At 37.3% G+C, this 18,130-nt stretch overlaps 2 protein-coding genes and 1 non-coding gene across 5 annotated transcripts; 2 read left to right on the plus strand and 1 right to left on the minus strand.

Annotated features, from left to right (window-relative positions):
• Positions 1-1,781: 1,781 nt before the first annotated feature.
• On the plus strand, positions 1,782-13,649 carry LOC108219721 (uncharacterized). 2 transcript variants are annotated; one of them, XM_017393222.2, is made up of 5 exons: positions 1,782-2,295; positions 11,162-11,198; positions 11,994-12,230; positions 12,311-12,358; positions 13,015-13,649. In XM_017393222.2, the coding sequence occupies exons 1-5, from the start codon at positions 2,000-2,002 to the stop codon at positions 13,414-13,416; spliced, it is 1,020 nt and encodes a 339-aa protein (XP_017248711.1). In that variant the 5' UTR covers positions 1,782-1,999; the 3' UTR covers positions 13,417-13,649. The 2 variants fall into 2 exon arrangements, with proteins under 2 accessions (XP_017248711.1, XP_063949398.1); XM_064093328.1 differs by having other exon boundaries at positions 1,862-2,295; positions 13,025-13,251.
• Positions 8,453-8,559, plus strand: LOC135146848 (small nucleolar RNA R71). The gene has a single exon (XR_010283945.1). It is a non-coding gene; the product is annotated as a small nucleolar RNA R71 (small nucleolar RNA).
• A 336-nt stretch (positions 13,650-13,985) lies between the features above and the next one.
• Positions 13,986-16,401, minus strand: LOC108220687 (delta(7)-sterol-C5(6)-desaturase). 2 transcript variants are annotated; one of them, XM_017394523.2, is made up of 3 exons: positions 16,030-16,401; positions 14,820-15,125; positions 13,986-14,513 (listed from the first exon to the last, which is right to left on the minus strand). In XM_017394523.2, the coding sequence occupies exons 1-3, from the start codon at positions 16,235-16,237 to the stop codon at positions 14,221-14,223; spliced, it is 807 nt and encodes a 268-aa protein (XP_017250012.1). In that variant the 5' UTR covers positions 16,238-16,401; the 3' UTR covers positions 13,986-14,220. The 2 variants fall into 2 exon arrangements, with proteins under 2 accessions (XP_017250012.1, XP_017250013.1); XM_017394524.2 differs by lacking the exon at positions 13,986-14,513 and adding an exon at positions 14,520-14,735 and having other exon boundaries at positions 16,030-16,381.
• Between the last annotated feature and the right edge of the window lie 1,729 nt (positions 16,402-18,130).

Raw genomic sequence — 18,130 nt, forward strand, 5'->3', positions numbered from 1 at the left:
AATAAATATATTTGTGCAAATATAAATATCTCGTATATATATATTTAGTAAAATTATACAAAAAATATATTTTTTTTGACAATACAAAAATATATTTTAAAGTATTAATATTTTTATAGATAATATATACAAATAGTAAATAGTATATGAAATGTTTCGGAGTGAATACAGATATTAAATTAGATATATGAAATTAATAACAAATCAGATGCATATTTTTTGTCTAAATGCAGGAAACATAAAAATACATAAAATATACGTCACGGAGTGAAGTCCCGCAGACTAAAATCCTGATGATCTTCTGTACAAACCTGCAATTTAACATCAGAACAAATGTTGTTCAATAAAAGATTGAGGGAAGATGAATCTGATATTAATCGTTATAGATTTATAGTTATTGTATTTTTAAATATGTATATGTATTATTATATTAAAATGATATATTAAAATTATAATATATTAATATAAGAGTCTAAAATGCCTCCTATTTTTTATTTAGGTAATATACTTTGATTGGTGGAGAAATATAAAATATTATTATTATTAAAGTTAGAATTAATTAAAATCTGACGGCTAATTAAAAAGTAGCAGTTTGTAGTAGGTTACGTGGACACACTTTATAAAATCCATTAAAATAAAATTAATATATTATTTTTTAAAAATTTATTATTCATTATCACTCACGTAACTAAAATTGAGAATTCTATCTAATTTTATATTATTCAAACCAACAATTTCGAATAAACTCTTAAAAATATAAAGATATTTGCCACATATATCATATTTCAGTATGTTTATTACAGTTATACGGTCTTCACATAATCATTTCATATTACATTCTTGCGGTGTTTCATTTTCGAGCCATATCCTCCACTTACACTCTACGATCACTCTTATGACTTCAATTATCTCACACACACAAATACATATATCTTCATTATCACAGCTTTATCTCCCGCTCTGCTTTCTCCCTATTTTCTCTCCCTCCCTATCTCTGTCAAAATATAACAGAAATGGAAGGAGGATTTTGTGTTATGTGTGCGTAAAAGGCAGAAAGTTGGAGAGGAATTGAATAGAGACGATTGAAGAGGTGGTCGAACCATCTTGTCAACGACGATGGGAAGGAAACGAAAAGATTAAAGGAGAGTGTTAGTATGTATTCGTGCGTTGATGCCGCCAGTTAAATCATCACGACGTTAAAGACGAGAGGGATATGCGACGATGGTGACGGAAGAGATGATGAAGGAAGGGGAAAGACGATGCAAGGTGTGAGATAAGAGATGAAGCGGGAGTATATGTGTTGACAATGCAGTGACCATGATGGTGAGATAGTTGCTCTTAGTTATTTTCTGGTTTACTTTTAATCGATTTCATGGTTATTTTTGAGATATTAGTATTGTCGTGCATGGATATTCATTTTTCCTGCCTTGCAACCAGTTAAAACTTATTATGCAAATAAATATAATTTTCCAAAGATTTTTACAAAGTTGCATTTCTAGTCGCTAACCGTTGCAAATATGATTACATATGCAATCACCGTATTTTTGTAATTATTTTTTTGAAACTTAGTATTTTTGTATTATTTTAAAAAGTGATACTATTCTTACAATTTTTTTTAAACATAATTATTTATGAAAAAAGATCAAAATTTAAATCTCTGCATCGTCTAGTAACAATAATTTTAGTCTCGTGCATACTTAAAAAAGGTAATGAAAAGACACTATAGGACCAACATTTTTCTCGCTTTCCAATTTTTCATGAAAAAAAAAATAAAAAACCGGAAAGTAGTTTTTAGCACATTATTTCCACAAGCAGAGTCCAATAAAGTCACCTCAGTGTCACACAGTCACCGCCGCAACTTCCTTTCTCGATTCCCACAACACTTTCCCAATATTCCAAACCCACGCGCCTCCCTATCCACCCTCACGCGCCGCCGCCCCTCTCCCAGATCCCAAAAGAAGTCACTTTATGAATACAGAACCTTCCAGTAGTGCAAACCATGGGTGGAATAACATCGTCAATAGCTGCTAAGTTCGCCTTTTTCCCGCCAACTCCGCCGTCGTACACGGTGGTCGGCGACGGCGGCCGTCTCTTGATCCCCGAGGTTCCCCGGAGAGATGAGGTGGATGTGTTGAAGCTGAGGACACGGCGTGGGAATGATATTGTGGCTGTGTATATTAAGCATCCTAAAGCTACAGCTACTTTGCTTTATTCTCATGGAAATGCAGCTGATTTGGGCCAGATGTTTGAGCTTTTCGTCGAGTTGGGCCTCCGTCTTCGCCTCAATATTATTGGGTATTTTCTTGCCCCTGTTTCAGTTTCGTATTTTCGAGATAGGTATTGCTTTTTTGGTTTGTTTAGTTGATTGATTGAAATTGAATCCAGAAGAGGACTTGATTAAGGTATTGTTCTTGGGAAATATATAATTTTTCGGATTTATGTGAAGTTCAAATGCTATTGTTAATTAAGGGTCAATTTTCGCAGTTCACTATTAATAGTTGAATCGATTGCTATGTTATCGAGTAGTTGTGCATTAATGCTATACATCTTTAGTTGTCAAGCTTTAAGTTCGGAAGGTGTTTGAATCATATTTGGAAATCATACTTTCTTCCCGTTCACCTGAATTTTCTCAAGTCATTGCTGAAGTGCTTACAAGTTGATGGTGTTTAGACATGTTTTGTTATTGCACAAATATTTCTTCAGCTGATTTGTGTATGTTACTGTCTGGCAGCTAGATTTGGAAACCTTACAGAACTTATTCAGAAAGAAATAGCTTGAATTAATTAAGTACATGAATGTGGAAGGAAGATATTGTAAATCACAAAATGTGATCTTCTTTAAGTTTGGCATATAATCGTTAGCAGCCCTTTATCTTTAAGGACCAAATGGTAACTATGCTATTTTAGAATGTAAGCTGCTCAGCTTCTTTCTACTAATAGAAATTGTGTTTAACGGTGCTGCTTTGAGTCGTTTTTGTTCAATAAATGAAGGAAACATTTATTGTCATAGTCTTTAAATGCAGTTTGCAAGGTCAGAATTGTCATTACTTGTCAGTTTCACAGTTTGTGTGATATTTACTCCTACATTTTTAATTGGCTCATTGATAGTCTACTGTATGAAATTTATTAGTGGTGGTTTATAATGATTGTAAAGCTGTAAACTTTACTGTACACCTGTTATTCCAAACAATTGTTTTGCAGTTTTGCTTCTAGATTCGTAGGGATCAGTCTAAGTTTCAGTTAACTGAATACCGGACTGAAATAATTCGTTTCAATTGATACACTCGGTAGGGTGTTCTGTAATGTTTTTTATTTTGGTGATTTCAGAAACCGAAATGAACTTAATATTACGTCTTCTAATTTTATATGTATATTACTATAGTCAGTTTCTATTGAAGCTAACTTTGTGATTGGCTATTTTATTTTCACTCGACTCTTGAGTCGAGACTCTTTTTATGACGATCTAATTCCGTCTCTTCAGTTCATCCATTAATTTAACACTCTTGTTGAGAACCTAGAAAACTTGTTGCATTAGATATTTTACTTTCTGCTGCTATAGTGCTGTGCTGACTTATGGATTTCAATGACTTGCTTACCCTGCCTTTGCCTTAGTAATTTCATGTTCTAATTCAATGGTATTAACTGATTATATAGTTTGTATGAAATAAGTTGTTAAGTATTTGTTCGCACAAAATCACGCAAGTGTACGTGGTCACAAGTAATATAGAATATAATTCAAGTTCGTTCCAACAGAGACTGGTGTATTCAGAAATATGCACTTATGCACCAATGTATGATTATTATTCAATGCTTGGACAAGTATCAAATTGGGTTTTGGTTTTCTACTTAACTAATCCTATTCGAATTATGAAACTAAGAATTATCAACTAAGAGAATAACGATTTACTAATGAGAATAAAACATGGGATTCTAGCTTCACTAACAACTTCATTCAGAGTTCTACCTTTATTCGATTGTAATGGTTGATAACTAATCAGATAACACGAGACTAATGCACGCTAACTATCGTTATACGTGCATCATACTGCTACACATCCACAATGAAGATAGAAGGTAAACAGACACCAATTATGCTTAGACCCTATATGTCTATAGAATTTGAAAACATAACGGTTGAAGAGCAAGTTATCTATCAAGATTACATAGGGCGATGCAAGATGGGTAAAATCACATCACAAGTCATGTTATCGAACACGAAACCTATGCTCGCATGGCAAGTTCTAAATCAATATATTCACTGTCGCTTCAATAAAGATTAACAAGCAATCTTAGATGTTAGCTACGCATCCAAGACAAATAAGCACAACCAATACGAGGAAATCAAACCATCACATATGAACAAGGCAAATTAACTACTGAAATTCATCGATAAATCCGCTAAAATCCCACGATAATGATTAGTTCATAATCGAACTTCTCATCATCATGGGTTCGAATGTAAACATGATAGGAATAAGTCTAAAATAAGAAAAGAGTGCGAGAATCAAAGTTGAGAAAACAAATCCGAAGACGAGCATCCGAAAGTATCGCCTAATTAGAAGAAGACAAAAGAAAACTATGAAACTAGATCTTCTCCCTCGCAGCCGTCTTGTGCTCTCTCTACTTGATTAGGGCTTTTTCCTCCTTGAATAATCTATATTTAAGTGCCCTAATTTGATCGGGTCAGCAGCTAATCCAAACGGGCCTCAAAAACGATCTTTTTCACCCTCGGGCTCCTGCGCGCGCGCTACCAGGGCGCTCCCAGGGCGCAGGTGCGCCGCTCCAGGGCGCGGGCGCTCCCAGGGCGCAGGTGCGCCGCTCCTGGCGCGGGCGCGCCACAATGGCAGACACGGGCGCTACCAGGGCGCTACCCGGGCGCAGGTGCGCCGCTCCAGGGCGCGGGCGCGCCCCAAGGGCAGACCCCGGGCGCTACTAGGGCGCTCTAGGGCGCTGGTGATTTTCTTTCTTTTCGCTTCATTTCTCGACTTCCAATCCACCGTATAAGCCTGGAAAAGTCCATCCTCCCTCCATCTAGGTTCTCTACACACATCAACACAAAAACACATCAAAAATACCACATACTTGAGGCCAAATCATTAATTTAAGTCGAAACGAAGGCATTGCAAGTGGATATAAAATCCACTTATCACACCCCCAAACTTAAACTGATGCTTGTCCTCAAGCATAGACACACACACAAATACTACTAATGCAATGCATGAATCCAAATAAATGCCTACATCTATGGAATCATGAAGTGTAATCCTTGTAAACTTATAATCCTCAAAATATGCAACATTCTCGGCATTCATCTCTTTCACACATTAGCCATGTTCTCTTCCACTACAAGTGTGAAGTGTATCGTATGTGCTAGCATGCTCTCTAGCGAAACAAGACAAAGACTATCAAACTTCAACAGAGTCCTCAACATGAGCCGTTAATAAGAACAAGGGTTAAACACTTCTTTACTAAAGAGTCAACTACAGTTTAGAGTCACCAAAGGAATTCTATGGCTCTCCTACTTTTCTATTTTTTTTTTTCCTTTTTCTTGCTAAGTCTAAGGTTGGGACGCTTCTCAGTGTAAATGAGTCACGACCTCCATTCGACTTCGCTTATTCTTTTTTTTTCTTTTTCTTTTTTTAATCAAGTAATTCTCCAGTAATCAAGGGTTGTGAAAAGTCACCAAGAATTTGCTTATTCTAATACATTTGCACTTAATACCAGCACAAGTACATGGATCGTCCCTTTCACATGACATTGCCATCCACCCATTGATCTCAAAGGAGTACTTGATAATTTTTATTTTCTTTGTTTTTTTTTCTTTTTTTTTTCTTTTTTTTAGAAAGGCATATTCATCCCTTAAATCCCCCAAACTTAAGATTTACAAACTCTAAGTTCAAAAAGGGAATAATCAAAATTCTACGCCTGACTCAACGCAAGGACTCAAGAAATAAGTTAGTCTAAGTCTTATCTCTAGAGCATAAGTGTAATTACAATTTCCACACAAGTAGTTTCCAAATAACAAGGCATCACATATAATCAAGACTACTAGCCAAGACATTATGCACATAAACTTATCATAGGAAATTAACTTGGAAGACAACTTTCATGATTCATGCAAACGCAACTATATGAAACTACTAACACATACTAAACACTAGCATATACAAAAAAAAAAAAACGAAAACGAAAAATGCACTAATATGCAAACTAAAATAAACTAATATGCAAACAATATGAGATAATATGCTAAACTATATGCAACATGCAACCTATATGAACACACACTACTACTAGTCCATAGATTACCACCCCCAAACTTAAAATATTCAATGTCCTCATTGAAGGTGATAAAAAGGATCGAATGTACCTAGAAGTCGGGAGGATCACCCTCCTCGGGTGGCGGATCAGGTGGTCGAGACACCATGCCATCTCCAAACACTGGCCAATCAACCTCAACACCAATGGCTCGAAAAGCACTCCCAAGAGCCTGAGTCAAATCCTCTGCAAAACGGTGGTGAATGTCATGCATGTCATCTATGCGCCGTGACAACCTTCTAAACTGCACATCACTTAAGAGATCCGGTGGTAGTTTGAGTTCGAGATTGGGAACTTCTTCAATAGATGGTTTAAGATGCTCCTTAAAATTCTTAAGCTCTGCTCCTCCTTCATCTTCGAAATCAGAATCCCGTGATAAGACTCTCTCTAAGGTACCTGGCCTTAGCTTTTGCTCCATCTCAGAATTTTCAACAGCTTCTAGTGGCTCCACCTTAAAGCATTCTTCTTCGTCGGTTGGAAATTTCATTGCGTTGAACACCTTAAAAGTGACACTCTGATCTTGAACTCTCATTGTAAGCTCTCCTTTTTGCACATCGATCAAAGTTTGGCCTGTAGCTAAGAACGGCCTTCCCAAGATAATAGGAATCTTCTTATCCTCCTCAAAGTCTAGGACGACAAAATCAGCAGAGAAGATGAGCTTATCGACCTTAACCAAGACGTCTTCCACTATACCTCTCGGGTATGTGATGGACCGATCAGCTAGTTGTAAGTGCGTGTTTGTAGGTTTCGGCTCCGGCAGACCAAGTTTCTTGAAAACAGACAACGGCATCAGATTGATGCTAGCTCCCAAGTCACACAAGCACTTGTCGAATGACAATGGTCCAATGGTACACGGTATTGTGAAACTCCCCGGATCTTTCAGCTTCGGAGGCAATTTCTGCTGCAACACCGCGCTGCACTCCTCGGTCAAAGCTACAGTCTCCAATTCCTCAAGTTTGAGTTTCCGAGAAAGAATACCTTTCATGAATTTAGCGTAACTCGGCATTTGTTCTAGAGCTTCCGCAAAAGGTATGTTGATTTGTAGTTTCTTGAAAACCTCTAGAAATTTAGCGAATTGTTTGTCGAGCTTATGCTTCTGAAGTCTCTTCGGAAAAGGTGGAGGTGGATATACTTGCTTGACCCCAGTATCAGTTTTCGGGCTAGACTTTTCGGCTGAATCCTCGCTTGCTTCCTCGTTGACCTTATTCTTGTCAGCCTCAACAACAGTTTTTTCACTATCAGACTCAGATGAGAGCACGGGTGTTTCAACCTGTTGATCACTCTCTTCCTTGTTTCGCTCTGTTGCTGATTCTTTATCCTTCGTAACCTTTCCGGACCTCAAGGTGACAGCCTGTACCTGTTCCTTCACTTCCTTCTTGCCCGGATTGGCCTCACTATCACTAGGAAGAGTTCCTTGTGGTCTATTAATCAACGCATTAGCAATCTGCCCAATCTGATTTTCCAACGTTTTGATTGACACCGCTTGGCTTTTAATCATTAATTTCATCTCTTCCCATTCAGATCTTTCGTTGGAAGACTGTCCAGCCACCCCATGATTTTGTTGCTGGAATCCAGGTGGATGGAATTGCTGCTTCGGTGCAAACTGTTGTTGAAAACCAGAAGGGTTGAAAGGTCTAGCTCCTTGCTGCTGAAACTGCTGTTGCTGTTGTGGCATGAAGTTCTGATTATTGCTCCAGCTGAAATTCGGATGATTTCGATTATTCGGGTGATAAGTAGCCGGAGCTGGCTGCTGAGATCGCTGAAAATTGCTCACAAACTGAGCTGACTCGCTAGATATGGCACACTGATCAGTGGCATGTGTACCCGCACAAAGCTCACAAACTGAAGGTGGCTGCTGAATTCTCAAGTTTACCAAAGAATCCATCTTCATAGTAAGAGCCTTGATTTGCGCAGTCAAGGCTGTAGTAGCATCAACATCCAGAATCCCTGCTGCCTTGCCCTGATGAAGACGCTGAGTAGGATTCTGATATTCATTTGCAGCCACCATCTCGATCAACTCATAAGCCTCCTCATAGCTCTTAGTCAATAGAGCTCCACCTGATGCTGCATCGAGCATTGGTCTCGATTGAGGACCCAAGCCATTATAGAAGCAATTGATAACCATCCAATCAGGCATCCCATGATGTGGGCACTTCCGAAGCATCTCTTTGTAGCGTTCCCATGCTTCACAAAGAGTTTCACCAGATAGCTGAGAGAATTGAGTGATAGCATTCCTTAGTGCAGCTGTTTTGGCCATAGGGAAGAACTTAGAAAGAAATTTCTGAGCCAGATCCTCCCATGTCGTAATAGATCCTGCAGGAAGAGAATGTAACCATCCCTTAGCTTTATCCCTCAGAGAAAACGGGAACAACCTCAATTTAATGGCATCTTCCGTAACACCATTGAACTTGAAAGTGTCACAGATCTCAATGAAGTCTCGAATATGCATATTAGGATCCTCTGTCGGAGAACCCCCAAACTGTACTGAGTTCTGTACCATCTGAATAGTGCTAGGTTTGATTTCGAAAGTGTTGGCCTGAATCGCTGGCCTGATAATGCTCGACTGAATGTCATTGATTTTCGGCTCAGAGAAAGCCTTCAGAGCCTTAGTATCATTAACTGCTGGTGGTTGATCATCCATTGTAATACTCACTGCTGTTTCTTCCTTAACCAATGCTTCTTTACGAGCCTGAGAACGTGTTCGCATACACGTCTCTCAAGTACCTGAAACACACACAATCGAAATAAAATGAGAAAAGAATCCAAGTCACTGAACTTTAACGACCACTAATGACAAGCACATAAACTAAAGTAAACACCGAGTCCCCGGCAGCGGCGCCAAAAACTTGTTCGCACAAAATCACGCAAGTGTACGTGGTCACAAGTAATATAGAATATAATTCAAGTTCGTTCCCACAGAGACTGGTGTATTCAGAAATATGCACTTATGCACCAATGTATGATTATTATTCAATGCTTGGACAAGTATCAAATTGGGTTTTGGTTTTCTACTTAACTAATCCTATTCGAATTATGAAACTAAGAATTATCAACTAAGAGAATAACGATTTACTAATGAGAATAAAACATGGGATTCTAGCTTCACTAACAACTTCATTCAGAGTTCTACCTTTATTCGATTGTAATGGTTGATAACTAATCAGATAACACAAGACTAATGCACGCTAACTATCGTTATACGTGCATCATACTGCTACACATCCACAATGAAGATAGAAGGTAAACAGACACCAATTATGCTTAGACCCTATATGTCTATAGAATTTGAAAACATAACGGTTGAAGAGCAAGTTATCTATCAAGATTACATAGGGCGATGCAAGATGGGTAAAATCACATCACAAGTCATGTTATCGAACACGAAACCTATGCTCGCATGGCAAGTTCTAAATCAATATATTCACTGTCGCTTCAATAAAGATTAACAAGCAATCTTAGATGTTAGCTACGCATCCAAGACGAATAAGCACAACCAATACGAGGAAATCAAACCATCACATATGAACAAGGCAAATTAACTACTGAAATTCATCGATAAATCCGCTAAAATCCCACGATAATGATTAGTTCATAATCGAACTTCTCATCATCATGGGTTCGAATGTAAACATGATAGGAATAAGTCTAAAATAAGAAAAGAGTGCGAGAATCAAAGTTGAGAAAACAAATCCGAAGACGAGCATCCGAAAGTATCGCCTAATTAGAAGAAAACAAAAGAAAACTATGAAACTAGATCTTCTCCCTCGTAGCCGTCTTGTGCTCTCTCTACTTGATTAGGGCTTTTTCCTCCTTGAATAATCTATATTTAAGTGCCCTAATTTGATCGGGTCAGCAGCTAATCCAAACGGGCCTCAAAAACGATCTTTTTCACCCTCGGGCTCCTGCGTGCGCGCTACCAGGGCGCTCCCAGGGCGCAGGTGCGCCGCTCCAGGGCGCGGGCGCTCCCAGGGCGCAGGTGCGCCGCTCCTGGCGCGGGCGCGCCACAATGGCAGACACGGGCGCTACCAGGGCGCTACCCGGGCGCAGGTGCGCCGCTCCAGGGCGCGGGCGCGCCCCAAGGGCAGACCCCGGGCGCTACTAGGGCGCTCTAGGGCGCTGGTGATTTTCTTTCTTTTCGCTTCATTTCTCGACTTCCAATCCACCGTATAAGCCTGGAAAAGTCCATCCTCCCTCCATCTAGGTTCTCTACACACATCAACACAAAAACACATCAAAAATACCACATACTTGAGGCCAAATCATTAATTTAAGTCGAAACGAAGGCATTGCAAGTGGATATAAAATCCACTTATCAGTATTTCAGTTCTAATCTTTGTGATTGATTGAATAATGTAAAACTTTAGTTTATTAAAGTTGTCAGTGTATGCATCTCCGCTTCGTATTCAATTCCTTAATACGGCTTTCAGTTTTAACCGCATGAATAATTGAGTTTAATTAAATAACCGAGATTAATTCGGTTATTAGTTTGGTTTCAAATGTTGAGTTTGTTCGGTATTCGATAACCAAATCAATTCGGACATTAAATAACTGAATCTCAACCCTAATTACTCATGGCTCTCAACCATATACTTATCAGTGAGTTGTCTAGTATTATTTTTATTACTTCTTTCTGTATGTGTTGATGTGTTGTGCATGCATCCATATGAAAACTTTATTATGTTGTAATCCATAATTTTATCTTGAGATTTTGTTGTGGCATAGTTCTCGTACACACTTGTAAGAAATTTTACATTGTAATATCAGTACACATTCTTTAAGGTAGTCTTTTACTACTGAATAATATATGGTGTTGCTTTTATGATTTTTTATTCCCACTTTCTCAGGTATGATTACTCTGGATATGGACAATCAACTGGAAAGGTGAGACAACTAACTGCTAAGTATACTCCTGGTATTGAATTATTTTTTTTCTCAACGACATTGTATCAGTGTGCAAGCTTTTTTGACATGTTTGAAGATTGACAGTAAATTACTTTAAGCTATTTCATGTTGTAGTTCAAGTCTGACGTCAGTGTTTTAGAAGGACCCAACTCTCTTACTGTGTCGTTTCAACTGTCCCCAACCTGAATGGTTTATTAGATCTATACCAATTTTTCATGTGTCAGGCTTGTTGCATTTCTGACAACTTGATTATCCACACCTCACACAGTCTGCCCTGGGATGGGTACTGCATGTCACTTGAAGAATTATACAACTTGCCATTAGGAAATAGCCAACACCTTGTGGAGCAATGTTGCCCATGCATTGAGTTGTTTTTTATACAGAAGTGAATCTCTTCTAAATAGTATGGTTCTTTTTCATAGGCATCTTTTCTATATAAACTTAAATGACCTTCAGTCCTTACCTCTCAAGTCTGATTATTTGCACATAATATTCATTTGTAATCTTTCAGTTGTGACTTTCTACACCATTTTTATCCACTGGACTAAACTGAAAGTATATTTCTTATTAGCCCCATATTCCCAGTGTTATCTAGCATATTATGCAGAAAGGGTTCTGAAGGAAACTTCGTGTCGTTATTAAGGAATTACTGTGATGGTTGATAAGATAGGTTTTCTTATGTATATAATTATAAATGTGCTTATAATTTTTTATGATTACCCAAGTATGTTGTTCCATGTTTAACAGCATTTTCTTATATTTGTATTGGAACAGCCGTCTGAATGTAATACCTACGCAGACATTAATGCGGTATATAAATGTCTGAAGGAAAAGTATGAAGTAAGAGATGAGCAACTTATTTTATACGGCCAGTCTGTTGGTAGTGGTCCAACTCTTGACCTGGCATCACATACTCCGAACCTGAGAGGTGTAGTACTGCATAGTCCAATTTTGTCTGGCTTGAGGGTATTGTATCCTGTCAAACGAACATATTGGTTTGATATTTACAAGGTTATCTTAAACTTCTTAAAAGTTTCGTTTCCCTGTCTTTCATATATGTATACTGACTTCTCGTTTTTGGTTATTTGCAGAATATTGACAAAATTGGCCTGGTGAACTGTCCAGTCCTTGTTATACATGTGAGTCAAATTTTATTTCACTTTTTATCCCACCTATCTATCTTTGGGCCTCTTTCTCTCCTCCATCTTGCCATTCGGGTTGCAAAATTATTATTTTAATTTAGCCTGCAGTGGTCTGCCTTAGATATTTGCATCAAATAGCAAAATTTAAAGATAAGATGCAAAGGCAGAGGATCTTATGTAGGAAAATCTCTGAAAACCTTTCTGTGGGACATCCTTAAAACGAGAAACTTGAGTATTTCAACAAGTTAGATTTAATCCTATGCCATATCTTTTAATATCTACAGTGAACTAAACAAGATTACTTGATAGTGCAAAGAGTGCCGCACCTGTTCATTATATAGTTATTTTATTCTGTTTTATGCAATTCCTAGTATTGATAATTTCAAGTATTGATGCAAGTAAATGTATCAGATGGGTAGCTTATACAGGCAGGAGATTAGGTGGCAATGTAGTCAAAACTTTGCAGAAATTTGAATATATGGAGCCATTGTTGTGATTAATGGGGGGAGATAGTGAATATGTAGATGTAAATTGTTTAAAGATTTCAGTGCATTTTGTTGAAAGAAAAGCAAATTCCTCTGTACGGCATATGTTTTCTTCAGGCTCTGAGTAGTTTCCTAGCAGAAATTATATAACATGCTGTTTCACATCAGGGGACTGCTGATGAGGTTGTTGATTGCTCTCATGGGAAGCAACTTTGGGAGCTTTGTAAGGAGAAGTATGAGCCATTATGGGTAAATGGTGGTGGGCATTGCAATCTCGAGCTCTATCCTGAGTTCATTAAACATCTGAAAAAATTTGTGATGAACCTTAACAAAACAAAAGGCCCCGCAAATGGTTCCAAGAAAACTGCAGCGGACTCTGACAAACCAAGTAAGGCATCAGAAAGTGGTACAGCAGACACAGTTGAGCTTAAACCAAACCCTCCAGAAGTCTCTAGGAACAGTTTAGATAGTCGACTTGAGAAATCCAAGAAATCATACAAGCCTGAGAAATCACGGATGAGCACCGATCTTGTTGATATGTTTAGGAGAAAAAAGGCCGTGCTCTGGTGATTCTTATGTGACGAGTGTGATAATTACCACTTTGTATCAATGAGTCGCCCTTTATATTCAAGTTAAAAGGTTTAGTGTGATTTACACCATATTTCCCTTTAAGTTAATCTGTATGTCCTCAGAGATATATCTTTATAGACCACTGTATATAGAGTCATAGACTGTGTTCCTGTTTCGATCTTTCTTCCCCATGTAAAATGGACTCTCCTCTAGTGTGAAAAATTTCCGCAGTCTCTCCTCCCTCATGCCATATATTATTTGGCCTGTGCCTAATATTTAACATGTAGAAACTCGGTGTATCTGTGTAAGTTCATATATTTTATCACATTATTTAAACATCTGACCACACTTTTGAGTTTTAACAAGAACGGGTATTCTTACTCAATGGCTGGCGCCTGGCAGGCATGAGCATGGTTCGGTTTGGTGCGGTTTTGACTAAAAACCGCAGTGGCTGGTGATATGAGGGCAGATTCCTAGCTGTAATTTGGTGATGCAATTACAGGCCAAGTTCCTTGTCTTACAAATTATCAACCAGAACTAATAACACTATCAAGTTTGAATTCCTCCAGTTTCGTTATAACCCTCAATGTTGATCTGATAATAACCAAATTGTATACGAAAGGCACAGAATCCTGTTGCCTCCCACTATCAGGTGAATGGTTTGTGTGAGAAACTAGCAACAAAACCAAATGTATATGAACATACAAGCATCAATCAAGTTCAGCCCCAACTGGAAGCATAGGCTACCAGATGAAAGAAATTAAACACTGTACTAATGTACTTGACCAGCTGAATCAGCTGTCTTCACATTTTCTTGGCTTCATCTTCTTCGGGATCACGAAGCGTGCCAAACATCCAGTCCATCCATATAGTGTAGTGGCCATAGTTATGACGGTAAGTAGTATGATGTATAGTGTGATAACCAGCGCCCATAACAGGCCACAGTTTACCATGGATGCAGTCATGAATATTTGCAGTCCAAATGCCTTCGATGAACAAAAGGGCTATGTGTGTTCTGAAATGCATTCGGACAAGGAAAAGCGCCATGACATGCGGCAATGCCTGCATTATTCCGTCTAGAGGGTGGAACGCCAAACCTAGTTGGATGTCAGAAAAAACTAGCGTGTATTAGAACTTTCATTAGCTCAAATGCTCCGTCATGAGGGGCGGATCTAGTAAGAGGCATGGGGGGACACGTGCCCCCACCATTTTAAATTTTAGAAAATTATAGAAGTGCTCCCTGAAAATCTGAAAACATATAGGTGTCTTTCGAAAATTTGCTTGATTCCCCCCTAAGAAAATATTCCTAGATCCGCTCCCTGTCCGTCAACCAGGTTTTGAGTCTCAGAACCTTTCTAATTCATCACTAGAGTCTCTAATATGTTTACGCAAGGAAATCTTACCAGCAAAAGGAGAGAGCGTATTCTGCTTGTTGTAGATGTGATGAGTGGCATGAAGATACTTGTAAAGAGGTTTGATGTCGTGCAACTCTCTATGCATCCAGTAAATTCCGAATTCAACAATGGTAAGATACAGAGCTAAATTTCTGAAATATGTAGGCCATCCGACATCGTCGATACTGGCAAAGCATTTGGTCCATCCTTGCTCCACCATGTACTCTGATATTGCTGGAAGAACCACGTAAAATGGCATGGCTTTCATGGCAACAGCAATCTGCAGGAGCATGGCCTTGTTTGTTGGGATAGCATCTGCATAAATCACCTCATCAGACCACATGTACTTTCATTTCATCTAATCAAAATTAAAAATATTAAACTTGCTTACTCAAAAACTTAATTTATTACTTACTACTAAAGGACATGAAAATTTATAATTTACACTTGTTCATGAACTTTTGATAAGCTCATGAATCATATTAAGTTAATTCCATAGCAACCATTTATAGTGTTATTATATTTAAAAATCTCATATATAAATGAAAAGTATTCAAATTTATGGGCAACCTTAAAAAAGTGGATGTGTGTGAATCAAAAGTGGGAAGTAAATAAGTTAATAAAGTGTTTAGAAAAGAAGTAGAAGCTCTGAGAGAAAATCTAGCATCCTCAATTTCTTAAAAATGCTTCAACTTATTTACACGAATGAGCTTTTTGAATACAAACCGGGCCTATATATCCAGAATCTCTGATGTCGGCCGAACAGTTCTAGTAGTAAGGAATGACCCGCAACTAAAGATCCAGAACTGCTTACAAAGTCAAACTACTCTTCTCAGTTTTTTGTTATTTTCCCCGTTGAAAATCCTCCCGAATAGGGTTTTTTTTACATAATTTTTTTATATAATCACTAATTTTTTATATAATGATATATTAATATAGTTGATTTGATTCCTTCAAACAAGGTGGCTAAAAATTTATAAAAAATCTCTAATATAAAATAATTTGAAAATAAAGAAAATTACAAAAACAATGTTAAAACCTCTTGAGCACCATTTCGAGTAGTAACGTGGACTACAGAAACACGCACCTAACCTTTGATTAAACAAAACAAGGTGGCAGGTAAAAGATGCATAGGAAATATCGAAATGAGCAAGATTAATTAAACCTAACGATGAGAACTAAAAACTAAAAAACAAGATAAAGGTGAAAAATAGATTACCTTTAGGAATGTAACGGTTACGCTTGAGATAATAAATGTAGAAACACCAAAGGAACGATGAGATGAAATAAACCAGGGTTCCTCCAATGTAGTTCCGGAGCCAGCCTTGTAGCCAGTGCGGCAGCGGCTCCCACGCTCCCTCCGGCAACAAACTTCCTAGAACTATCCGGTTGTATAAATTTGTCTCTTCCTCGAATGCTCCCGCCATATTCTTTTTTTGTGTGCGGGTGCGGGTACGGGAGGGCGCGGTTAAAACCACGTTGAAATCCGATGGAAACCCGCGACCAGAAAAATAATGGTGAGTGAGAGGAGATGAGGAAGGAGGGAATGAGTCAACAAGCAACAGCGAAGAAGAGAGTATATATTTTTTGTATATTTGATATGCTAGTCTAGCTGTTACTGTTTGATTTATAGACTTTTGGCTGTCTACTTCGTCGCAACGCTTAATTTTTTTACTGAAACTTGTTACAGAAAGTTTTTTATTTGTTTTTTTTAAAGCCTTCCATATAGTGCCCTGTTTGTTTAGGAGAAGTCACTTCTCCTTCTTACTTCTGAATTTCTTATCCGTTTGTGTAAATAAGTAGAACACTTTTAAAAAGCTGAGAATGCTAAATTCTCTCTCACAGCTTCTACTTTTTTTCCAATCACTTTATTAAGATATTTACTTATCACTTTTAATCCACTTCTTTACTTTAAGTTAGGAATCACTTTTTTTAAGTTTGCCCAAACGGCTCCAATAACCAGCTACTTTGACGCCACATGCAATCAATAATATCGTTTGTTTGAACTTTGTAAAGTCAAATTAGATCTATGTTATTCGCTATCATAACATGTCATGTTCTTTATCATAATAATCCTTTCATATGATGCCTTTAGTTGGGAATTAACACTTGTTACTCTCTCCGTCCCAATGAATTATATACATTAGGATTGGACACGGACACCAAGAAAAAATGTAGTAAGAAATAAGTAAAGTTAGATTGAAAGTGGGTAAAGTGATAGGATCCACATATTTTTTAATAATAAATTTGAGATGGTGGAGTAAAGTAGTGTGTGTAATAGTGTTTTTATTATTATATAATGGAAATAGTGAGAGAATGTATAGAAATGATGGGACATTTAAAAAAATAAATTGTATAGAATTGATTGGGACGGAAGAAGTGATATTGAATTAGATATTTTGATTAACGGATTAATTGTTACTCCCTCTGGTTCTTAATGTTCTTCTCATTTCATATGTCGACACTGTTCATGACACGAGACAAATTACTTATTTTCATCTAATCTATAAAACTAAATATAGTCATGAGTGATCTTGTTAAATTCATATTTACGAGTACTTTAATACAGTGAAGTTTTTATATTTAATACTAATACAAAATTAAAGATATTAATGATCAAAAGTGTGTGTTGGCAAACGTGCCAGAGGCAAATGGGAAAAGTATTTAGGGACGGAAGGAGTAGTATTGAATTAGATATTTTGATTAACGAGTTAAAATAGATATTTTGACTTGTAAACCTTTTTCTTTCGCTGTCCATTTCGTCAAGACGCTTTTTTTTTTATTTTAGTGAAACTTGTTACAGTAAAGGTTTTTATTTGTTTTTTGTAAAGCCTTTCTTATAATAACCAGAACTTTGACGCCACATGCAACCATAATACACTCTCCGTCCTCGATTTATCTGTTTTGTTTGACTTTTTTTTGGTCAAATTGACCAAACTTTGACTAAAATTTACATATATAAAATAATTATAAAAAATTATGAAAAATATATTACTAGAATGTACTACCTCCATCCCAAATTAGATGACCCCGTTGACTTTGGGCACGTAACTTTAGGTGCATTGACCGTCTACTTCCGAAATATATTTTTTTATTTTTTCTTTTGTAAATAAAAATTTCATATTTAAATATTTATTTACAAAAATAGAATTTTAAAAATAAGTCATGTAGCTATACGGTCAATGAACCTTAAACTGTGTGCCCAAAGTCAACGGGGCCATCTAATTTGGGATGGAGGGAGTACATCTATTCTACTTTAAAATGTATTTTTTCGATTTTCAAGATCATGTAAGAATAATTACTGATTAGTAGTCAAAGTT

This window comes from Daucus carota, chromosome 5, assembly GCF_001625215.2.
Source record: "Daucus carota subsp. sativus chromosome 5, DH1 v3.0, whole genome shotgun sequence".
NCBI classification, from domain to species: Eukaryota; Viridiplantae; Streptophyta; class Magnoliopsida; order Apiales; family Apiaceae; genus Daucus; species Daucus carota.

Coding starts and splice junctions, on each gene's coding strand:
- LOC108219721 (XM_017393222.2), top strand. CDS start 2,000: ATGGGTGGAATAACATCGTCAATAGCTGCTAAGTTCGCCTTTTTCCCG. Junction 12,231..12,310: donor ATTGGTTTGATATTTACAAG/GTTATCTTAAAC, acceptor GGTTATTTGCAG/AATATTGACAAAATTGGCCT. Junction 12,359..13,014: donor GTCCAGTCCTTGTTATACAT/GTGAGTCAAATT, acceptor GTTTCACATCAG/GGGACTGCTGATGAGGTTGT.
- LOC108220687 (XM_017394523.2), bottom strand. CDS start 16,237: ATGGCGGGAGCATTCGAGGAAGAGACAAATTTATACAACCGGATAGTT. Junction 15,126..16,029: donor TAACCGTTACATTCCTAAAG/GTAATCTATTTT, acceptor TGATTTATGCAG/ATGCTATCCCAACAAACAAG. Junction 14,514..14,819: donor TACGCTCTCTCCTTTTGCTG/GTAAGATTTCCT, acceptor ACATCCAACTAG/GTTTGGCGTTCCACCCTCTA.